The sequence below is a fragment of the Danio rerio genome, chromosome 14, assembly GCF_052040795.2.
Source record: "Danio rerio strain M-AB ecotype USA chromosome 14, GRCz13ab, whole genome shotgun sequence".
Classification (NCBI taxonomy): domain Eukaryota; kingdom Metazoa; phylum Chordata; class Actinopteri; order Cypriniformes; family Danionidae; genus Danio; species Danio rerio.
The window spans coordinates 44,639,279-44,660,000 of record NC_141034.1 but is presented as its reverse complement, the minus strand read 5'-3'; the positions used below and the strand labels follow the sequence as shown (position 1 = coordinate 44,660,000).

The 20,722-nt window shown below is 37.9% G+C and overlaps 1 protein-coding gene and 1 long non-coding RNA gene across 7 annotated transcripts in view; both read left to right on the top strand.

Moving 5' to 3' along the window:
* The window catches only part of pcdh19 (protocadherin 19), a 95,866-nt gene that overhangs the window by 5,778 nt on the left and 69,366 nt on the right, over positions 1-20,722 (top strand). For 2 of the 6 annotated variants that reach the window (XR_015506805.1, NM_001127519.2), the window contains 1 exon segment: positions 2,519-2,846. Coding sequence is in view for 4 of the 6 variants with exons in the window: in NM_001127519.2 (NP_001120991.2) it covers positions 2,519-2,846 (328 nt within the window). In the remaining 2 variants the exon portion in view is untranslated. 6 annotated transcript variants of the gene reach the window in all.
* LOC141377577 (uncharacterized) lies at positions 10,418-14,678 on the top strand. The gene is made up of 2 exons (XR_015508052.1): positions 10,418-12,790; positions 13,047-14,678. It is a non-coding gene; the product is annotated as an uncharacterized LOC141377577 (long non-coding RNA).

The following is a 20,722-nucleotide window of genomic DNA, read 5'->3' as shown; positions in this document are numbered from 1 at the left end:
TTATTTTAAGCAAAGAATAGTAAAGTAGGCCTTTTCTCATTCACATGACATCGAGACTGGTTTTTGCATAAAGTACAAATGTAATTTATTGAGAGAGTTCCTTTTGCAAATTTGTTGCCCACATATTTGAACATGTTGTTTAGTTCCCTAACATATTATCATAGACTTCACTATATCAACATACAGTAGCAAGGCTATAGCAAACAAATGCTACTGTGGCAAGATCACACTTTCATAAAAATAATTACCCTCTTAAAAGGTAAATCATGCAAATGTACGGCACGGTGATAGTCTTTGACGTATGGTGTGTAGGGGAGAATATTATTTAGTTAATCTACTGTAATATGAATACGTATCAATCTGTAACATTGGCCACTGTGTTGATTTCCCCCTGCTACACTACCACTCAACATTTCCATATAAATTGCTTTCGCAAATTTAACCTGAAACTATTACCATATTTTTTTTTTGGACTTCAAATTGTTGTTGATGTTTCCGTCTTACACTGCGACAGCATACAGTAAATGATCCATCTTAAAAGAAATGCATGCAAGTGAACATTTTCAAGAAATCTAGATCGTGATTTCTGTGGTTAGCCACGCAGAATATCTGCCTTGCCATGATCGCAAGATGGTTAGAGATGGCTTGTGTTTAGATTGCTGTCGTTAACATTTATTTTCCTCTCCAGATAGAAACCTGATGGAGGCTTTCAGCTCTCCCAGTAGGGGGTTAGTGAGAGTGCTTGATACGGTTTTCTTCTGCTGTGCTCACTGACTCTCCTTTCTGGCTCATCTGAGATTCTTTGGATTGTCTTCACTGTGTCGAGAGCCTAACACATATGACCAAACAGACTATAGAGATGTGTGTTTATTAGCAAGGTTGAATAAAAGAACCTGACGCTGTTTCAATTGAGAGAACATCAACAAATGATGTATTAAAGCAACAGAGACAGCCTGATCGTATTCATAATAAATATGCATAAATACTGTGGCACTTATTCTGTTAAAGTCAGAATTATTAGCCCGCCTGAGTCATTAGCCCCCCAGTTTATTCTTTTCCCCAATTTCTGTTTAATGAAGAGAAAAAAATGTGAACATATTTCTAAACATAACAGTTTTAATAACTCATTTCTAACAACTGATTTATTTTATCTTTGCCATGATGACAGTAAACAATATTTTACTTCATATTATTCAAGACACTTCAATTCAGCATAAAGTGACTATTAAAATCTTAACTAGATTAATTAGGTCAACTAGGCAGGTTAGGGTAAATAGGTGAGTTATTGTATATCGATGGTTTGTTCTGTAGATTGGAAAAAAATAATAATTTTGACCTTAAAATGGCTTTTAAAAAATTAAAAAACGCATTTTATTCCAGTCGGAATAAAACAAATAAGACTTTCTCCAGAGGAAAAAATATTATCAGACATACTGTGAAAATTTCTTTGCTCTGTTAAACATAATTTGGCAAATATTTAAAAAAGAAAAACAAAAACAAAGGGGGGCTAACATTCTGACTTCAACTGTATCTCTTTGCATATTTCTGTGATACTTTTTCTTTAACGAAAGACAAAAAGCTCACTATTCCATTGACTAGAATGACAAGAATAGTATATTTTTCGACCAGCTATTAAGCATGCCTCAGACTGCCTAACTTTTTCTGTGCTTTCAGTCGCACAGAAGAAAAAATGCTTTTAGATGCCTCCTAAAAAGATAAGGTCCTGCACCGTTATCATTTTTTTCCGAGCCACAAAAAAGTAAGGAGCAGGGAGACACAAGCTGAATCCAAATGAAAAGCACAGAAAGAGGAGCTTTGTGTTATGCAGGTGAAGCGACAGTACCATTAAGCTAAAGCCGTACTTTGCAACGAATGTGTGCCCTTCGGAGCACATAAAAATAAATACTTGTAAAATTGTTTCAGGGTTATAAGATGCAGTGAAAAAAAGAGAGAGGGGGGATAAGCCCAGACAAATACTCAACTCTCCAGATTAGTTTATGTTTAGATTTCCAACTTAAGCATCCTTCAGGGCAAGATCTCAAAGTTTCTCATTTACTGTGATTACAATCAAAGCCCTCAAATCAAGTTAGCGGTAGCCACAGAGCGTAGCTCACAGAATTGAAATTCACAACCCACCTGCCAGCAGGCGTGTTTGTAACACAAGCGAAAAAGTAGACAAACGGCAGCTTAACTTTGCATATTAACGCTTACACTCACAATGATGCTCAGTGTCATTTGTCGCCGTGTGTGCTTCTGTGGTTTGGCATGTTTGCATTGTGTATGTATGTTTGTAACAAGTCAAATCGCCGAGCATGAAAATGCAAACAAATGAGGGATGTCGGCTCCATTGGCGGCCGGAGGTTGCTCGAATGTGGCTACGCTCTCTCTCGTGCCGCCAATGAATATGGGTCTGGCACCTCAGCCCGAGCCAGGCGGAGACCTGGCACTGGCTGTGCGTGCAGTGAGGAAGGCAGAGCATTGCTTTATTGAGTCTGTTCAGTTTCTTGTACCTGCGCAGGGTGGCGGAGTACTCCTACGGCAACCAGAAGAAGTCCAGCAAGAAGAAGAAGCTGAGCAAGAATGACATCCGGCTGGTGCCGCGGGACGTGGAGGAGACGGACAAGATGAATGTGGTGAGTTGCTCGTCTCTCACCTCTTCGCTCAACTACTTCGACTACCACCAGCAGACTCTGCCGCTGGGCTGCAGGCGCTCCGAGAGCACCTTCCTCAACGTGGAGAACCAGAACTCCAGGAATGCTGCACCCAACCATGGCTACCACCACACCTTCACAGGGCAGGGCCCTCAGCAGCCTGACCTCATCATCAACGGCATGCCGCTGCCTGAGGTGAGATTTGCTCCAGTCTGCTCCATCCTTCAGCCTGCCACGGCTAACAACAAGGGAGGGTGGGGTCGAGGGAGATCCGTCGCAACCTAGACGTTAAAAAAAGAGGCTACATTTGGTTACTGAGAGCTAGCAGTTACTACAGTCTATGTGCTTTGTTGTTGTTTTTCCATTGAGAGACAGGAGAATGGTTCTTGGAAATTGGTTTCTTTTTACTAGGCTTGCATCCGTGTTTACATGCATTTATTATCGGTGTTGGATTCCTGAGTGTGGTAATAATAAAAAAGTGAGCAAGCAGTCATTGGACAGTTGCCAAAGTGGATTATTTGGCCACCTCTGTTTCTGCTCTCTCTTTTTCACGCTGAGCAAAAGAGTTGTAGCCTGAACATCTGCCAAATGCACTGACCTGGCTAATCGGCAGCACTGCGTGTAATTTCAGGTGCAACCATTAAGAACAATCATTGCGGAAACAATGATTTGCTCCTAACTTCTTCTTGTCCATGGGTGGCATTCAGTTACTTATGGTGGCATTCGATTACAAAGGTTGCGTGTTTGAAATATGGTTATGGATAAGCAGGCATGGTTGTAATAACAGAGAAATAAACTATGACGTAATCAATCACAGCATCCAGTCAGGTCGCTTAAAGACCTCAAAGGCAATGCAATGACAACTCAATTAACCATCATATACACTTTCTATGGTGCATCATTAATGACAAACATTTTTTTAGACTCTGTAAGTATCAGTGCTTGTTTTTTCCACATAATAAACATTTATATTGCATATTTAAAAGAGTTTCTCACATCTCAGATAAAAAGGTCAGAATTTTAAGATAGAAACTCAGAATTATGAGAAATAAAGTCAGAATTAAGTAAAATAACAATAACTTTTTATTTTGTGGTGGAAACAAGCTTGCATTTGCAAGAGAATATTTATCATATTTAGCTTTTATTAAAATAAGAAAGATTATTTAAATTGTATTTATGTTGTTGCTTATTTAGTACTGTCCCGATTAGGCTCTCAAATTGCAAATATTTACACATATTTCACAAGTAAAATAATGAAATAATAGAGTCAAGCTAACACAAATTAATGTTTGAATGTTTTTGACAGTTGTTTATGAGTCCATGATTTCTCCTGAATAGGAAGCTGCCCACTGAAAATTAAAAACCTCCAGCTACTGCAAAGTTTTTGGCTTTCTGGAATCTTCTGCACACGAGTGACTACATGGTATTAAAATACAGTTTTATCGCACAGAGGGCAACTGAGAGACTCACAGAAAACTGTTACAAAAGATTCAAGCAGAGTTTGTCATTTGAGAAATATGCTAACATCTTATACCCCATTAAAAAATATATACTATAGTAATTTATATAAAATAATAGTGTTTTTGTACAACCCTATAGTAAAGTGTATTTTTTCTGTGTATATATAATAGGATAACACTTCTTAATGAATGCTGTATCTCACTGTAGTTTTGACCGTAATGAGCTGATAAACTATAATAAATACCTTCATTTATTTTAGCTTCTACTACAGCAAACTTGCATTGTAGAATAATACACCTTATATTTGTAGAAAACTAGTGTATTGTTTAATTTGTTTATATTATTATAGTTGTTGCGTTATCATAGCAACTATATAGTCATCCGATTCGTATGTTATCACTTGATTAATTGGGTGTTAACAGTGGTTATCAGCTGATAGATATGGGACAGTAGGGGCCTTCTCTGCCTACTGGTAGACTTAGAAGGCTGTTATCATCCATCCTCATGGTTAATCAGCTATACTAATAGAGAAGACTCCAGATCCAGATCTGTTTTTACATTACTGTAACATTACATTACTACCGGGTTTAGGGTTAGGGTAGGGTTAGATGTTAATTCAATACAATTAATGGGAAATTTAATAAATAATATGAATAATTCTCATTCACTTTAGGCCGCAGCTGGAATCTATAGCTGATTAACCATGTGGATGGATGATAACAGCATTCTGAGCCAACCAGTACATGCAGAATGCCCCTACTTGCCTATATCTATTAGCTGATAACACCCATTCAGTCGAGTGAAAACATTCTAATGGCCTGATATAATCAACACAAGATAATAATTGAAGCACTATACTATAGTATAGTTCAAACCGTTGTAGTATTTACTATAGTACTATTACCTCTGGGACAGTTTAATAAATGAATAAAAAAGCTTGCTTTGTTATACTGATTCTCAGCTGTAAATTGTAGTGTCCATATTTTTGTCCTATTTATTGTAGTACGGCTGTTTATATAGTCAGATGACACACAAACAGACTGAACACACATGAGAAGTTTCACAGCTGGCGAAATGAGTAATTAGATTTGCACCAATCCATTGATTAGCTGATTGGACACTCTTCATTGTTTGCAAAGCCGGTGGAAATCAATGAATCACGGTTATTATAACACTAGTATAATCGAAGCAGTCACCAGCCATACTGATCATATTTAAAATCCGACCAAGGTTGAATGGAGGAATATACTGACAGAGGTACCATGATCCTGTAGGTCAGACTACACTGAGGTAAAGCTGCAAGCAGACTGGACAAAGGATTTACAGAGCGTAACAGCAAATGTAGTAGCTAGGCATGGTAGCATAATCCTTTAATAAAACTACCTAAGCAGCAGGATTAAAGAACATCTATTTTTCTCAGCTGATGAAAAGACAAGGAATTAAGGAAGGGGGCGGTGTGGGCTGAATAAGCCTGTAGATTGAGCGTGATAGTACAATGAAGTCTAATGCAAAGCTTTGTTGTTTCACGGCAGCATTAGGAGAGAGGGAGAGATTGTGTATATGCATCTTAATGTCTGCACATTTTCCAATTTCGTATAGGCTAGCGATTGGCCTGATAAAGGTGCAGGTTTATTTGTATGCCGTCTTCATCATGCGCGGCGCTCCACCTGACATTGACAAACATCTCTTTTCTGCATATAAGGCTATATATGGACTGAATACATTCACAAATATCCCTTTCGCCTTCAGCGTGACATACAAAATACAGTGGGCTCCCCGTTCAGCATGCTGTATATGAAGGATGTTGTCAGTGTAATTACGCATCCGTTTATGTGGGGCACAATCAAACATTGCAGCTGTGAAATGACCGATAATAGCTCTTTCACGCATTACCAGTCTAGGCTTGGAAGCGTTTGACTCTACAAGTCAGGGTTTTTCCTGAGGTCTGCCGAGGACACGCCGGTTGGTACATGATTGTGATTAACCGTGCATCTCTTTGTCCTGAAATATCAAGGCCTGAGAGCTGTTTTACAGTGTTTTCGTGATTCAAACATGATTTTGGGATGTGATTTGTTTGTTTACTTTACAGTCCCAGTTGGAGCTTATACTCTGAAAATGTATGCTCGGAAGAGTGCTATGCCAAGTTTTTTTTCTTCTCTAAGGGAATAAATATTGCGTAATTTTATTTAAAAGTATACACTGCTGGTTTATTGATGATAAGTCTAATCTGATAGCCTAGATCCAATCTTTTCAGCCCACGACCTCCCAAAACAAGCATAACGGCGACTCGCGACCCCCACTAACCTCTGAGGAGGGTATAAATATACAAATCCTGCATGTTGCTCCATCAATGGTGTAATTTTTGAGCTCATCCTCCATATTTAGACATGGCCTGTATTCATTTTTAATATACTTGAGTGCCGTAAAGGTGTCCGAAAGTTTAACCTGGTGTCATAAAATCATTGTGCTACATCTGACACCATATTTAATATAACATAATCACCCCAGGGGTCGCAAACCAAATCGATCTATTCCAAATTGGTCTTTCCAAATCGAGCTATTCAAATCATCTGCTGTAATTATATTCATATTGTGACATATATCGCAGCAAAACAAAATATATGTCAGATTTTTTCCAATATGATGTAGCCCTAGTTTGTATTTATTCATTTACCTCACTTTTTTTAATCCAAGGTGACTAAGAAATGTGAAATGTAATGATAGACTCCAAAATAGCTTGTTATATGATCAAATGTTCAATATAGGGTTTAAGAATTGGTACAAAAAGTACAGGACGGAAGATTAAAAACTAAATCAATTATTCAGGAAGGTCTTTGAGGCCTCTCCTGGCCCAAAAAAAAGTACATACACAGTTAATTGACTCATTCTTAAATACCCAAATAATGAAGAGAGACACATTGCCTTAGTCTGTGTTTAATTAAATATGATTAAATAAATATTTGATAAATGTATTACTGCTAATAAGCCATGAAAGAGAAGAAATATGTGTAGTTTTTTTATTTTTTAAATGCTAATGTAGATATAGGTCAAGACTCGTTTTGGTGTAATCGAATGCAATTTGCTAGCATGCATGATTTATAATGTAATATAAAGCATTGCTTTGATGTTTCCAATAACTTTAGTAAGAATAAAAATGTTGCATTGTCATTAATATGCAGATAATGAAGCAAAACAGGAAAAGTTTACATGCAAAAAAAAGTGCTAAATAATCTTAAATTACCATTTTTTTCTCAGACTGTTGTGTGTAGTTTCAGTAAGTTTACCCTTAGTGAAAATGTAACCCACCAGTCCTGTTGTGCCCAACCCAGTCTAAGCTGGAATCGAACAGGCGATTCTTTGCATGAGACTCGGTTGCTCTATCAAGGAGGCTAAAGACCATGGCCTCCAGCATCCTCTAGAGCACCTTTGGAGATCAGAGAAGTGAAGTTTACAAACTTCACTTCCATCCCGGACGAGCTCTCACGTGTAACTCACAGGTCCTACTGCACTCAAACTGGTCTGAGCTAGGATCGAACCAGTGATTCTTTGCATGGGAGTCATTTGCATAGCACTTCGTTAGCTGGTCTTTGTTACAAACTTCTCTCCCATCCCGGACGAGCCCCCACATGTTACCCACCGGTCCTACAGCACCCAAACTGGTCTGAGCTGTGATCAAACTGGCAATTCTTTGCAGGGGAGTCTGTTGCATAGCACTTCACTAGCTGGCCTCTATTACACAAATAATAGGTTATTTTTTATTGCCTTTAAAGTAAAATAACTAAACATAATCATGGGGAAATTTTAGAGGACAATTTCAGGCGGTTTTTGCATCTGAACTCTTCATATATATTCTGACCTATAGCAATAACAGTCATTTGTATCTTAGGGCTCCAGGTAAGCTCTGTGTTTATGATACTTACTCTCTTGAGACGGTTCTGTGGTGCTCTGGTTCTCTAAGGATTCAGGCACATTGTTTTCAGAAAGCTGTAGTTAACCTATATGTGGTTGTCTTCAAAATAAGAATCAGGCCACAGTAAAGATGTGGCTTTCTCGTCAATTATACAAAATCAGTAGTGATACTTGCAGCGTAAGCCGTAAGCTTTAACTATTACGAGGCTTTGCTCCACCTGTGAGTTTGATAATAGGGTAAACTTTTACCAAGTATTGATCTGCTTTGCGTTAGCACTATAAGAAAGCATCCTGCTACTCTACGTGCTGTAGTTCTCTAGAAAAGATAAATGTTTTATGGAGAGCATTAAAAGAAAACTCAATATCTTTTTTTGTTGTTCTTGTGTGGCCTAGCTGTATTTTCTGTCAGAGAAAGCTATATCTCTGGCTTTGGAACGATCATTTAAGTACTGTTCATCCAGATGCTAGCATTCTGTTACCGAAGGAATTAGCTCATAAATCCCACTGCTAGCATATGGTACTTAGATACATTTTAATATTTAAGAGCAGCCTGTCAGGAAGGATATGTACATTTACTTAATCTTATATGTATCACACTGACAAGAAAACATGAGAGCTGTCTTTCATTAGAATGAAGCAAAGCTATATGTTCCCTTAGTATTGATGTTATGTTAGCCCTATTCTCCAGGGTGTCAAACTAATCAGTAGCATATCCAGCATGGACACACAGCTTCACAATAAGGCTTCTCTGCTTGAGACGCTCTTTCCATCTCATTTTAAGTGTACAATGCCTTGTAAACATAATAAACATCGTCTCATCTGCTGTCAATCGTATTAACCAATTAGGACCGTCTCATGCTTAGGCCCCCATTTGCACTCATACGTTTTTGTTTAAAACGGCATTTTAGAAACATTTAGATCTACACCCTGACGTTTCATCTAGCGTTTCTGCACAGCTCTCCACCCACACTATACAACTGAAAACACACATCAGGTAACCACACACATTCTAGCATGCACTGCGGCCGATGTGCATGTCTGAGCTCCAGGCAGTCAGCGGGTGCTTTGAGCACAGCTCCCCAGATGAGAGCAGTGGTGGTCGGACAGTTTACCATGGATCTTCTGCTGGATTTCATCTCATTATAATTGTTAAACGTGATATTTAATTCATCTTGTCTATATATAATGACTCTTTGGTCTTCTATCACTTGTTCTCAGGTAACGCATTTTGGCTGAGCACAAAGATAAGTTATAATATTAATTTATGCAACCACATACACTGATTCAGCTTATTAGACTAATTGCTTGCCTTATTCCCTATATTGTATAAACTTACTGTACAATATTCTTTTATAAGAGCCATAATTGATTATTTAAACTGATATTCAGCAAAAAAAAAGGGTATGTTTCGTATTTTTCATTGAAAATGAAAGGAGGCAATTATGTTAAAGGATCCGTTTTATTTATAAGTATGCTTACAGTGAAGATGACAGTCATATAAATATGCAGCTACACGATGCCTCAACATTTTTTGTGTCTGTTAATTTCAAAATAAAAATAGGCAGTTCCTTATATCATGTTTTTATTTTATGGTAAAGATTGTGAAACAACGTAGCCAGATGCGAATGACTTTATAATGTACACTGTTCCCTTTGAAGATTTACTCGACATGTCCTCGGGAATTTGTTTTAAATATCAGTCTTGTGAAGTCTGAACTTAAAGAAAGGATGTAAGACTGTAAGACTTTTTGTAGGCTACTTAATATTGAGGAAAAAGCCCCAATCAGATCAGCAGCCACGCCTTTATTTTCAGATATCTCTGTTTTCCCCCATCCACACTGACATGCAACAGCAGCGCTTTAAAATAAAAACAACCTCTTCATTCCAAAACGCTCCGTTGTCAGGTCATGAAAACTCTGGGATAGTGTGGATGGAAGGCGTAACCATAGAAAAACTTATGCACTTTAAAACTAAAATGTATTAGTGTAAACGAGGCCTTAATTTTGATCTTCTCAAAGAGTGAATGCATTAGTGAATAGTGATGTAGTTAAACCTTTGTTGGAGAACTTTTGTTTGCCAAGCTCTCGGAATTACCAGAGCTATCTGATGTTTGCATACTACTAATTGCAATTACCATCCCCCCATGTTTGCTTGTTTCCAATAGCCCTGCAGTCCTGAAACCTTGCATAAAGATTTTAATTTGTTCTCCGTCATTTGGTTGTTTTGTTACACAAAATGGCTTTTTAAGAACCATTTGTTTCACCTTTCAGGTCAGGGTTTTGAAAATGTTTTGACTTCACGGAACCGCTGGGGTTTTGTGTTTCTCTGACTTTCGTCAGACTAAGCCAATTAATCATTCTAAATCCCATACACGATAAGGTAAAGGCCACAGCATGCTGCCTCCCTGAAGGGCTTTCAGAAAGGCTTCACTGAACTGGGCTACTCTGATGAAGAACTCGGATTTAGCCACTTTCAATTAGGTGGGGAATTAATAAACAGAGTGAAAGAACGAAAAGAAAGAAGTGCAGGAAAAAAAAAAACAACACAGACTGCCAGCTACACCTAAAGTTGAAATATTTTTATCAACTAGTGCTTTCCCGTTAGTTCTTTTTATGTTATGTGCCAACGAGCAGAATAGACAGTACGACAGATAGAGCAGGAAGAAAGAGGATAAGGAAGTGAGAGATGCGCCTTATCTCAAGTACCCTGCGATGCGTTCTGATTGGATTCTGGCAGATGAAGATGGGAGTTTTCAAAAGAAGGTTATATTTGTAAGCCACAGACTCTACTGACATTCTGCCTTCAAGAGTCGCCGACTAACAGGAACATTCTGGATCTAATAAAAGGGCCATAGTCCATTATAGTGTGAATGTTCAGGCGTTCAAGTGAGATTTTATTAGTGCAATACAGTCAAGCAAACTCATTCTCTTTAAACCGTTTCCTGTAGTCTGCAGATGAGGCATTCATATCCTCATCTGGAATAAGAAAAAAACCATAATGCTATCTTTGTGACTGCAGTCATGAGCTGACATAAGCACGTTGAAAAAGCTCAGCTCTCATTTAATGGTCGCTCTTAAGCTGGATTGTTGAATTATAAGTCAGTCCAAAAATAAAAGGAAGGAAGGAAGGAAGGAAAGAAGAAAGAAGTAATAAAGAAAGAAAGAAACAAAGAAACAAAGAAAGAAAGAAAAGAGAAAATCACTCTAGATTTTGCACACATGCAGCAAAAAAATGCAGGACAAATAGCATTTTTTTCTGCTAAATACGGTTCTGATGCATTCTGGTGCAGTACAAAAAGCTAAAGTGTACTTTAGGATCTCAAACATTTCAATGTATGTAGGGATTCTAAGCTAAATTATTGCATTCAAAATGTATCAGTCATTTTTAAACAAGTCATAATTATGCATACTTATGAAAACACATAATTTACTAGAAGTTAAAAAAGCAAGAAAGAAAAAAAAAAGAAAGAAAGAAAAAGAAAGAGAAAGAAAGAAAGAAAGAAAAAAGAAAAGAAAGAAAGAAATGCATTTTGTAAAAAGAATGGAGCTGTCATTCATTTTTTTTAAACGTCACAATGCTAAATATATTAGTTAAATACATTTTGAATAGTTACAGGAGAGCTTCTTAGAGGTTTGAAATATGCTTGCGGTGGTAGTCGGGTTGACACACACCATTTACTCAGATCACATAAATAGTTAACTATATGCGACAAACAAAACATAAATTAATTTTTAACAATAATTGTATTTATTATGACACTGTTATACACGTTATCTTTACAATGGTTTAAAGTAAAAAAAAAAGGTAAAGACATCCACTATTTCTCTTACTTTTATGCTATTTGGGAGCCATGTGCACACACTGACAGGTCAAATCTCTTTCAAGTTCAAAGTAAACTTGAATGCCGTAGCATTTTAGATATGTATATAATATAACCTAATATCTTAACATCATCAAATTAATAAAATATACAGCAAATGAGATATTTAGGAGTTTACAATTAGATAATGCTCTACTATGATAGCAGATTTGTCATGCTGTCCTGGGTGAGAACCCTGAGCTCTGAGATAGATGAGCCCAAGGTTCCTGCCTGGTCAATGAGCATTAGGGAGGGATACGAGATCAGGTGTTTCTCGAGAGCTCAGGGTTAGTTTTTTACTTATACTTTGGCTAATATGGTGGTTCTAATTGATTCAGTATACATGCGTTCAGTGCTTGTGACTGTTATTATAATTCCCATGTACATGTTTTTAGACTGTGGAAGCAAACTGTATTGTCCGGGAAAAACCCACGTGAACACGGGGAGAACATGCAAACTCCATGCAGAGAGTACCGACTGGCTCAATTAGAGCTTGAACCATTGGGCCTCCCGCTGCGAGGCAGCAGCACCAGCCAATGAGCCACCATGTCACCTGATCATAGAATTGAGGAGGAGGGAAAAGAGAAGGATAGAGCAGAGGGGTTTAAAAATGAAGATAGGGAATGAAGTTTAGGCAGGATATTGATAGTAGTTTTGGAATGGTCTGATAGGCTAGCTAATGATTAGCAAAAAGGATCAGCTGTAATCGATCATATCACGTGCTCCTCTCGAAATTAGTTTGGGAAACTTCACTAAATGACAGAAAAAGGAATAAAAACAGACAATATCTCTAAAAAAATTTATAATTACTCGATCAAAATGTGTAGATTATTTAAATGAGGCAAATGTATTGATTAATCCTCACTAATGGTGTACATATATTTTTTCAGCCAGCTTAGACCAGTCATTTCGTCCTCTCCGAGTATATAGTAAGGTTTTTCTGGAGTCATTTAGATCAAGGAGTTGATTATTTTATGTTTCTCTCATGACTGTGCACGCGCAGTCAGCTGAGAAGCCAAGCAAAAGTAGTTAAGTAAAAATGTAATGCAAAAATGCATATGATTAATGACAGCTTTAGAAAGCGAAAGCAAACCCCAAATCCCAGATATTTCAAGAGATTTAAAAACCCCAAGAAAGTCGAAAAATTGCATCTCTGTGGGTCAGCAGATCATGTGAAAGTGTCTGTGGGAGTGTTGACAGTTGACAGACGAGCACACAGAACAAAACAAGTAAAAGAGAGATTTCCATAACTTAATAGATCACTAAAGTTTGGTTATATATGGGTAGATGCCAAAAAAAAGGCAAAAGGATGATCATTATATAAAAAAAGTGTCACTAAATATACTTGGGTGGCCATTATTATATCTGGGCAGCCCACCCATATAAAGTCTATGTGTGGGAAGCACTGGGTTACAAAAGCATTGATTTAATTGAGCTGACTGAACGTATCGAGCAGCAGATCTGTATGTTTGTAATTCTTATTGTACGTTTACTTTGAAATCCCTTTTTATAAAATAAATAATTAAAAGTTGGAGAAGAACAGCGTTTTTTTCACACTCTTTCAAAGTAACACTTAATGTGTGATATCGCTTAGATCAGGGCGACGAAGATGAAACCTGTGAAAAGGGACTTCTGATGGAAAAGTTGCTGGCCAGATACAGATACAGTTGAGAACCCACAAGAGAGAAAAATAACTTTATAAATGATTTCTCTCACTCTCTCTCTCTCTTTTAGCCTCAACTCTCATTAACACAGATTTAGCTGCCAGCGCTGAAAATGCCTGTGGTTAAATTAATAGGATGGGAAAGGTCGGCCTACATTCTCAAACACAAGGCACTGCCACAGGGAACGGGAAACAGACAACTTTCTACATGCTTTATTAGAATACTAGTGGATTTGTTCAATTATAAGCCAGGGATAATGGACAAGGCATTGATGCCTGCTTATTTTAACCAGCAGAATATGTGCCGTATTCAGTTACGTGCGAACAAACAGAGAATTCAGATCAAGTAAATCCTAGTGGGTGCATTTCAAACTGGTGGGTTGTATGTGTATGTGCATGTGCAAACTATGAGATTTATGAGAGCAGATGTCCTTCCAAATATTTTTATACCTACTTGCCAATTAAACTACCAGGGGATCTGCACATGGATAGACCTTTTAGGGAAATTGAATATCTATTTAACTCTGTTTTTTCTTCACATGCAGTAATTTGCATTACAGTATAAACTCTCTAGTCTGAATCATATGAAAGTGGCTTGCTATAAATATGCGCAAGTACAGAGGTGGAAAGTGTATAAACAGAAAGTGTTCTTTATTTCATCTGTGTGTCTATAGTGCTTTTCAAAGTAGATTGTTTTAAAGCCGCTTAATATAGATGAAGAAACACAATGTGTTGTGTTTAGTCAGACACTATGGGCTCTATCATACACCTGGCGTAATAAGGCACAAGATGTGTATCACGCGACTTGTTGCTATTCTCAGACCAGCACCACAATAAATTTCACGTTTTACACCACGTTGTTTAAATAGCACATCCATTTGCACCACTTTGTGGACTCATGGGTGCACTGGTCTAAAAAAGAGATGTGTAAAGGCTCATTGTTGGTGCATTGCTATTTTGAAAAACTAAAATAGACTGTCACATTGACCAACTAAAAGCTGGTCTAAAGTCCAGCACAGAGCACATTATAGTTAAGTGTCTATGGAGGTCGAAACGCTTACACATTGCTTAATACACACAGGATGTACAGCAAACACTTTTATGCTTTACTGTTACTTCTTCTTTACATATAAAAATTAAAGGATAAAAATGTTACAAAAATTATTATTTTCTACATAACTATTAAAACCACTACCTCCATGCCTCATCTCAGGGGGCTTTTTCAGTTTATTCATGACAATTTGGATTTGTATATTGTTAATATTAGTAGTATAAATTATTATATGCATATTTATATTTGTTTTTACAAAAAAAAAAAAAGCTTAGATTTGTCCACCTGTTGGGTTTTGGAGATGTATGCATCACCATATGGGGCATAAGAATAGGACATGTGTTTGAATATAACTTATATATTGGATATAAGTTTTTTGAGTATACTTCGTTATTATTGATCATTATTCGTTTGCTGGAAATGAGAACTAAATTTAGAAATAGTTTTAAACAAATCTTTGCGCTTCATAAACTAAATTAAATACATTGGCTAATGACGTCTTCCAACATTTCCTTACTCCACATAAGAAAAGAAGTAAAGTCAGGAGTAATAGTAAAGAGAAAGTAAAGTGGCCAAATGTAGGAGTTTTTTTTTATCCTCATGCTGCAGATGGTCTGTTTAACTGTTTTCAGTTTGTAAATAGCAAATCCACCATAGTGTGACACTGACTCTTAAAGGGCATGAGAAATGAGACTCTGATTGGCTTTATGCACGTAATGCTCAAAAAAACACCCAGAACTCTTTAAGAGAATAAGCACAGCCCTGTTAGACCATGCTCTAGGGCGCAAATCATATTTTTCCATCCTTAAAATAGCAAAAGTGGATTCGGACGCGCCGAATGCTTAATGTGCAATGTGATTTAGACTTTGCGCCTAAATCGTTAAAATGTTGGCATTCAGCATCAGCTATAGCAGATGGACAGCAGGATGTCTGCATACAAAAGGTATACAAAGTTCCTGTGGCATTAAAACAACAAACAAAAAGAACAGCCGTTAAAAATATTGCTTTCCAAGCTAAAATTTTTGGCAATCACAGAATGACCTTTAAAGGTGGCCAAACAGAGTTTGTTTTTCTACTTTTCTTCTGATTTTAAATTATTCACTCTCTCTGTCAGGGACTGCATGCATATATTGGAAATAAGAAATAAAAAAGGACAGAAACTAAGTTTCCTATAACAATGCTTGGCTCTTTTATCTCCGATCTTACAAAACCCTCATGCAGCTGGTTAGACAGTGTGATATTGCTTCTTAGCGACTTTATTTTCAAAGATTAATATCTGGACTGTAATTGTTTATGTATTGATCGGCACTTGCCTCACTTTTCTGCGTCTAATACAAACTTCTGATGTATCGAGTCAATTACACATCAAGAATTCACCCTTATTACCCTCCTCTACTTCTCTTATTTTTATAAAAGGAAAAAAGTCTTTCATGGGAGAATGCGAACAAAATATTGCACCATATTTCTTCTGAGATTAATCTCCGCATTCACTGAGTTTACAGGAATAAGAATAACCAGCCCCTTTGTGGGTCTATTGGCAACCAGGTTATTTGTCTAGGTAGGCAGGGTGTGCTGAGTGTGTGGTGAGGTGGCTTAATGAACAGCGAGATTGTTGGCAGGCAGGACGCTGTATAGCTGTAGCACTGAGAAAACAGCAGGCCAACATAATTGTGCATTGTTCAGCCATAGAACAGGAGGCAGAGCATGTAATGAGCTGTAGCACCCGCTCGCGTCTTTCCTAATGGGCTATGACCAGGTTCATCCTTCCAGGGGCCTTAGCCACTCCAATCATCGCAATCGTCCATTCCCCCTCGACTTTCTTTCAAAGATCCCAATATTGCCCCTAACGCTTCCGGCTTTCCTTTGTTTGTCTTAAAGGGGAAGTTCTTAACCCAAATAATATGAACATATACTCACTGTTTACTCACTCTCAAGTGGTTCCAACTTTTTATGAGTTTCTTTCTTGTTTTTAATGTGTGTACTTATATAGCGCATTTATCATGTATGGCCATACACCCAAATCGCTTCACAATCATGAGGGGGTCTCACTACACCACCACCAGTGTGCAGCATCTACTTGGATGATGCGACAGCAGCCACAGGACAATGGCACCAGTGCGCTCACCACACACCAGCTATTGGTGGAATGGAAAGACAGATAGAGCCAATTCAGTGGATGGGGATGATTGGGAGTCTGTGATGGGTAAGGGCCGATGGAGGGAATTTGGCCAGGACACTGAGGTTCCACCCCTACTCTATAGGAGTGCCATGATATTTTTAATGACCACAGAGAGTCAGGACCTCGGTTTAACGTCTCATCCGAAAGACGGCGCTAACTGACAGTATAGTGTCCCTGTTACAACCAACTGAAAGTTGCAATATTAGTGAGACAATACGGACCAGGTAAATTGAAAAGATAAATGGTTTTTTAACAAAACGTATAATTAACAAAAGAAGTATTTAACTTCACTTTACTGGGTACTCACACAGACCACAGGTTGAGTGCCCCCTGCTGGCCTTACTAACACCACTTTCAACAGAAACCTAGTTTTCCCATGTGTTCTCCCATTTAGGTACTTACCAGGGTCAGCCCTGCTTAGCGTCAGTGAGTAACCGCTCTTGGGCTACTGGGTGATATGACTGTGGCATCGTGTTTTTGAAAAAAGCTGAAAACCACTGACTTCCATAGTATGAAAAACAATTACAATGGAAGTCAGTGGTTGCTTAACATGAGAAGGAAACTCTGATCAAGTAAAGGGCGAGTAAACGAGGATAGAATGGTTGCCTTGTAAACGTAAATTCTGTTGTCATTTGCTTATTCTAAACCCGTAGGACTTTATCTTCGAAGAAAGAAAGCCACAAGGTCGAGTAAATGAAAGCCTTGACACAAGCCATCAAGAATCTTGGGAAACGAAGTTCAAGTATAGTCAGAAATATGTTGATGTTATTTGCAAGATGCCGTGAGAGTTTTCTTTTGGCGAGGTTGGGAAGGTTTGATCCTGTTTTGCATTTTGATTGCTCAAGCCTCCCGCATAAATGGGATTCCAGTAGACCCACTTCACCGATTTGTTGTTTCTTGAGTTTTTTTTTCTGCTTCTCTCCCCCCTCATTTTACCTGAAAGCCTGAGACATGCCGAGTCAAAAGCCCCTGAAAGCCCAACAGACCAAAATAAACATCAGCTAGTGAAAAGCTCCTGAAATTGAATGTCTATGATTCAACTGAAAATGCAGAAACGATTTTAAGCTGGGCCTTTTTTTTTCGGAGCCCGCTCTCCAGCAAGACACAATGTAGGTTTGCTTTGACTCTCTCGTCACGTCCAGCATTTGATGTCCTGCAGCCAGAGAGCCAAAGTTAATGAATGAGATCGGTGTGTTCTGATTTGCTGCTCTGTTTCTGGGCGCTTCTCTCTCAGCAGGGGCTGCAGCCTCCCTAACCACATTCTGACAAGACAGCTGCTCTGAAAGAGAGGCCGACGAAGAATGTGAGCAAACAAGAGACTGGAATCGCACAGGGTTGATGAGTCTCCTGTAACGATAAGATTTAATTTGTCCTTAGGGGTGCAGGTCATTCTAAAGAGTCAACGTTTTTTGAGACGTCGTTAGCCTAAAGCGAACCGACAGAGCCCCTACAAAGAACACACAAGTTGCTTTGTCACAAATATCGCTGGAGGGGGTGGTGTGTGGAGGGGTGTTATTCTCCGTTGGTCTCTTGTTTATTATGTCTTGGGTGTTTCATATAACAAATGGAGAGAGACAGTTTTCTCTCAGGGGTTCTTAGCTTCTCCCCACAGAGCGTGATTAATTGTTATTGTGGTCTATTTTTATGTCGCGTCCTGAAATACGAAGGTGCAGCAGAGGTAGCTTGACAATGTTGCTCAGGGCTCTCGCTGACAGTGTTTGCTTTATGGTATTTTCATATTTTATGGCCTCTGCTGATTTAGTTACTTCAAAACATTGCTCGCCGTTAGATAGAACACAGGTTAGCAGCGAGCCATTCCTGCCAGCGATGGCCCTGCGTTCCTGTGCATGTTTTATAGACGTGCTAATGTACCTTCGACAAGAATGGCTGACAGATTAGGGGACATCAGAGACACTTTTTTTCATCTGTTCATGTCTTAGTAATGATTACTTGAAAGGCTTAAGACCAGATTTGACCTTGTTGTGTGTTCAAGACAACTCACCCTGGTTCAGAGAAGCGCCTGGGGTTTATTCACTAGAAGGACCAGGCTGCCAGAATTTTGAGACCGTGGGCAGACAACCACTCAGAGATGAGAGATGTTACCTGGGTGAAGTTTACTGTGCTGCATAGGGGGAAAAAAAGAGAGACAGAGAGTGTTTCTAATTATATTGCTCCAGTCACAGTGCTGTGGTGGGCTGTAGCTTGCATGAGCAACCGCAGAAAGCTGACTTTTGGTTTAATTTGGAAGACTAGCAATAATCCAGACTAAATCTCTTAAAGCTGCAGCTTCCCCTCTGTCGGATTAAGGGGCAGTCTTAAAAGGATAAGAGCTGCTTATCAGTGCTTCCCTCAACACTTCCCAATGCCTTCCAAAAAGTGTATATATGAAACTGGTTACAGTTAGATAATGTGGCCATTTATTAGTGATAATGTGTCATCTAGAAGCAAGTGGAAACTACTGTGATCTCGTAATGTGAGTGAAACAAGCAAAGCAAGCTATTAAATCCTAAATCGGGCAAACAGTTTTGCAAGAAGCTTAAAGCTGTTTTCAGTGTAATAACATTTTCATATTTTTTCCCTAAATGTAAATCCCTTTTCCATTGGTCACATGTAATCTAATCTTAGGGAAATCAGCAGTACATGTTTTTATCTCGGTTACTGTTTAGATACTCACATTTGCCTAATTCTTAAAGGGACAGTTTCCCTAAAAATCATTTTAGGTACTCACTCGCTCGAATATTGTGTGACTTTTTAGTTGAATTGGGTAAGATAAATTGTCCGTAGTATATGTGTGTGAATAAGAGAGTTTCTCAGTGATGGGTTGCAGCTGGAAGGGCATCCGCTGTGTAAAACATATGGTGGATAAGTTGGTGATTCATTCTGCTGTGGCAATCACTGATTAGTAAAGGGACTAAGGCAAAAAGAAAATTAATGAATATGGTGTGACTTACTTTAAACTTAAAAATCTGTCCTACTTATAAAGTTAATCTTAAAGTTAATCTGTTTTTCAAAGTACTTTAAAATTCAGAAGAATAGTACTGCATTAATATTACTATTACACAACACTGTTTTCTGATAAAAATTTAAAACTTTTACATTGTTTTGTTTTTTAAAACGACATTCTTATCAGCGTGGGATAATAACCATTTTCAAGGTATACCGCGGATTGGAAAAGTCAAGGTTTTAAAACCGCCAAAATTTTCTGCTATACCGTTCCCATGGTATATGTAACATTTTTTATTTACCTTTGTTTTTGTTTATTTTTAGGATAACAGTATTTCCAACAGAAAAGATCTCCAAAGATGCCATTTTAAATTGTACAGAAATCTTTGTTTTTGAAACTAATGAAGACAGCAGAAGTCAATGAGTTAAAAAAGGATATATTTTAGAGCAGTAATCACCTCACTGTGAAACCGTGGTATTTTTATCCAAGGTTATCATGCCATCAGAATCTTATACCGGCCCATGCCTAATCAGCTCTATGCAACCAAAAAAAGAGGGATTTTGTGAAAAAGTAATGTCATACACAAACATATTACATTCGGTTTTTAGTTGTTTTCACTCATCAAAAACTACGTTTTAATAAGCAAACCTAAAACCTGCATTTCAAAATACAGTGATCAGCATAGGGCTGCACGTTTCTGGCTAAAATGAGAATCGTGATTTTTTTTTGCTTAAGATCAAGATCCTGATTTTTTCAGGATTTTGTAGTTGTAAAAATAAAGGTCAACATGAGTAGGTCATTATTATAGTTTTTTCTTAAACATATGGTTCAACCACAATAACAACATTAGGCTTATGTAGGTGGCCTAAAGTAGTTATACTGACACTGTTAAACATTTACGTATTTAAGACGTATACAAAACAACATAAATTTATGTAAAACAATGTGAAGATTTGTGAAACCGCCTAGTTTAGCAAATATAAGTACACATTATTTAAATTCATAT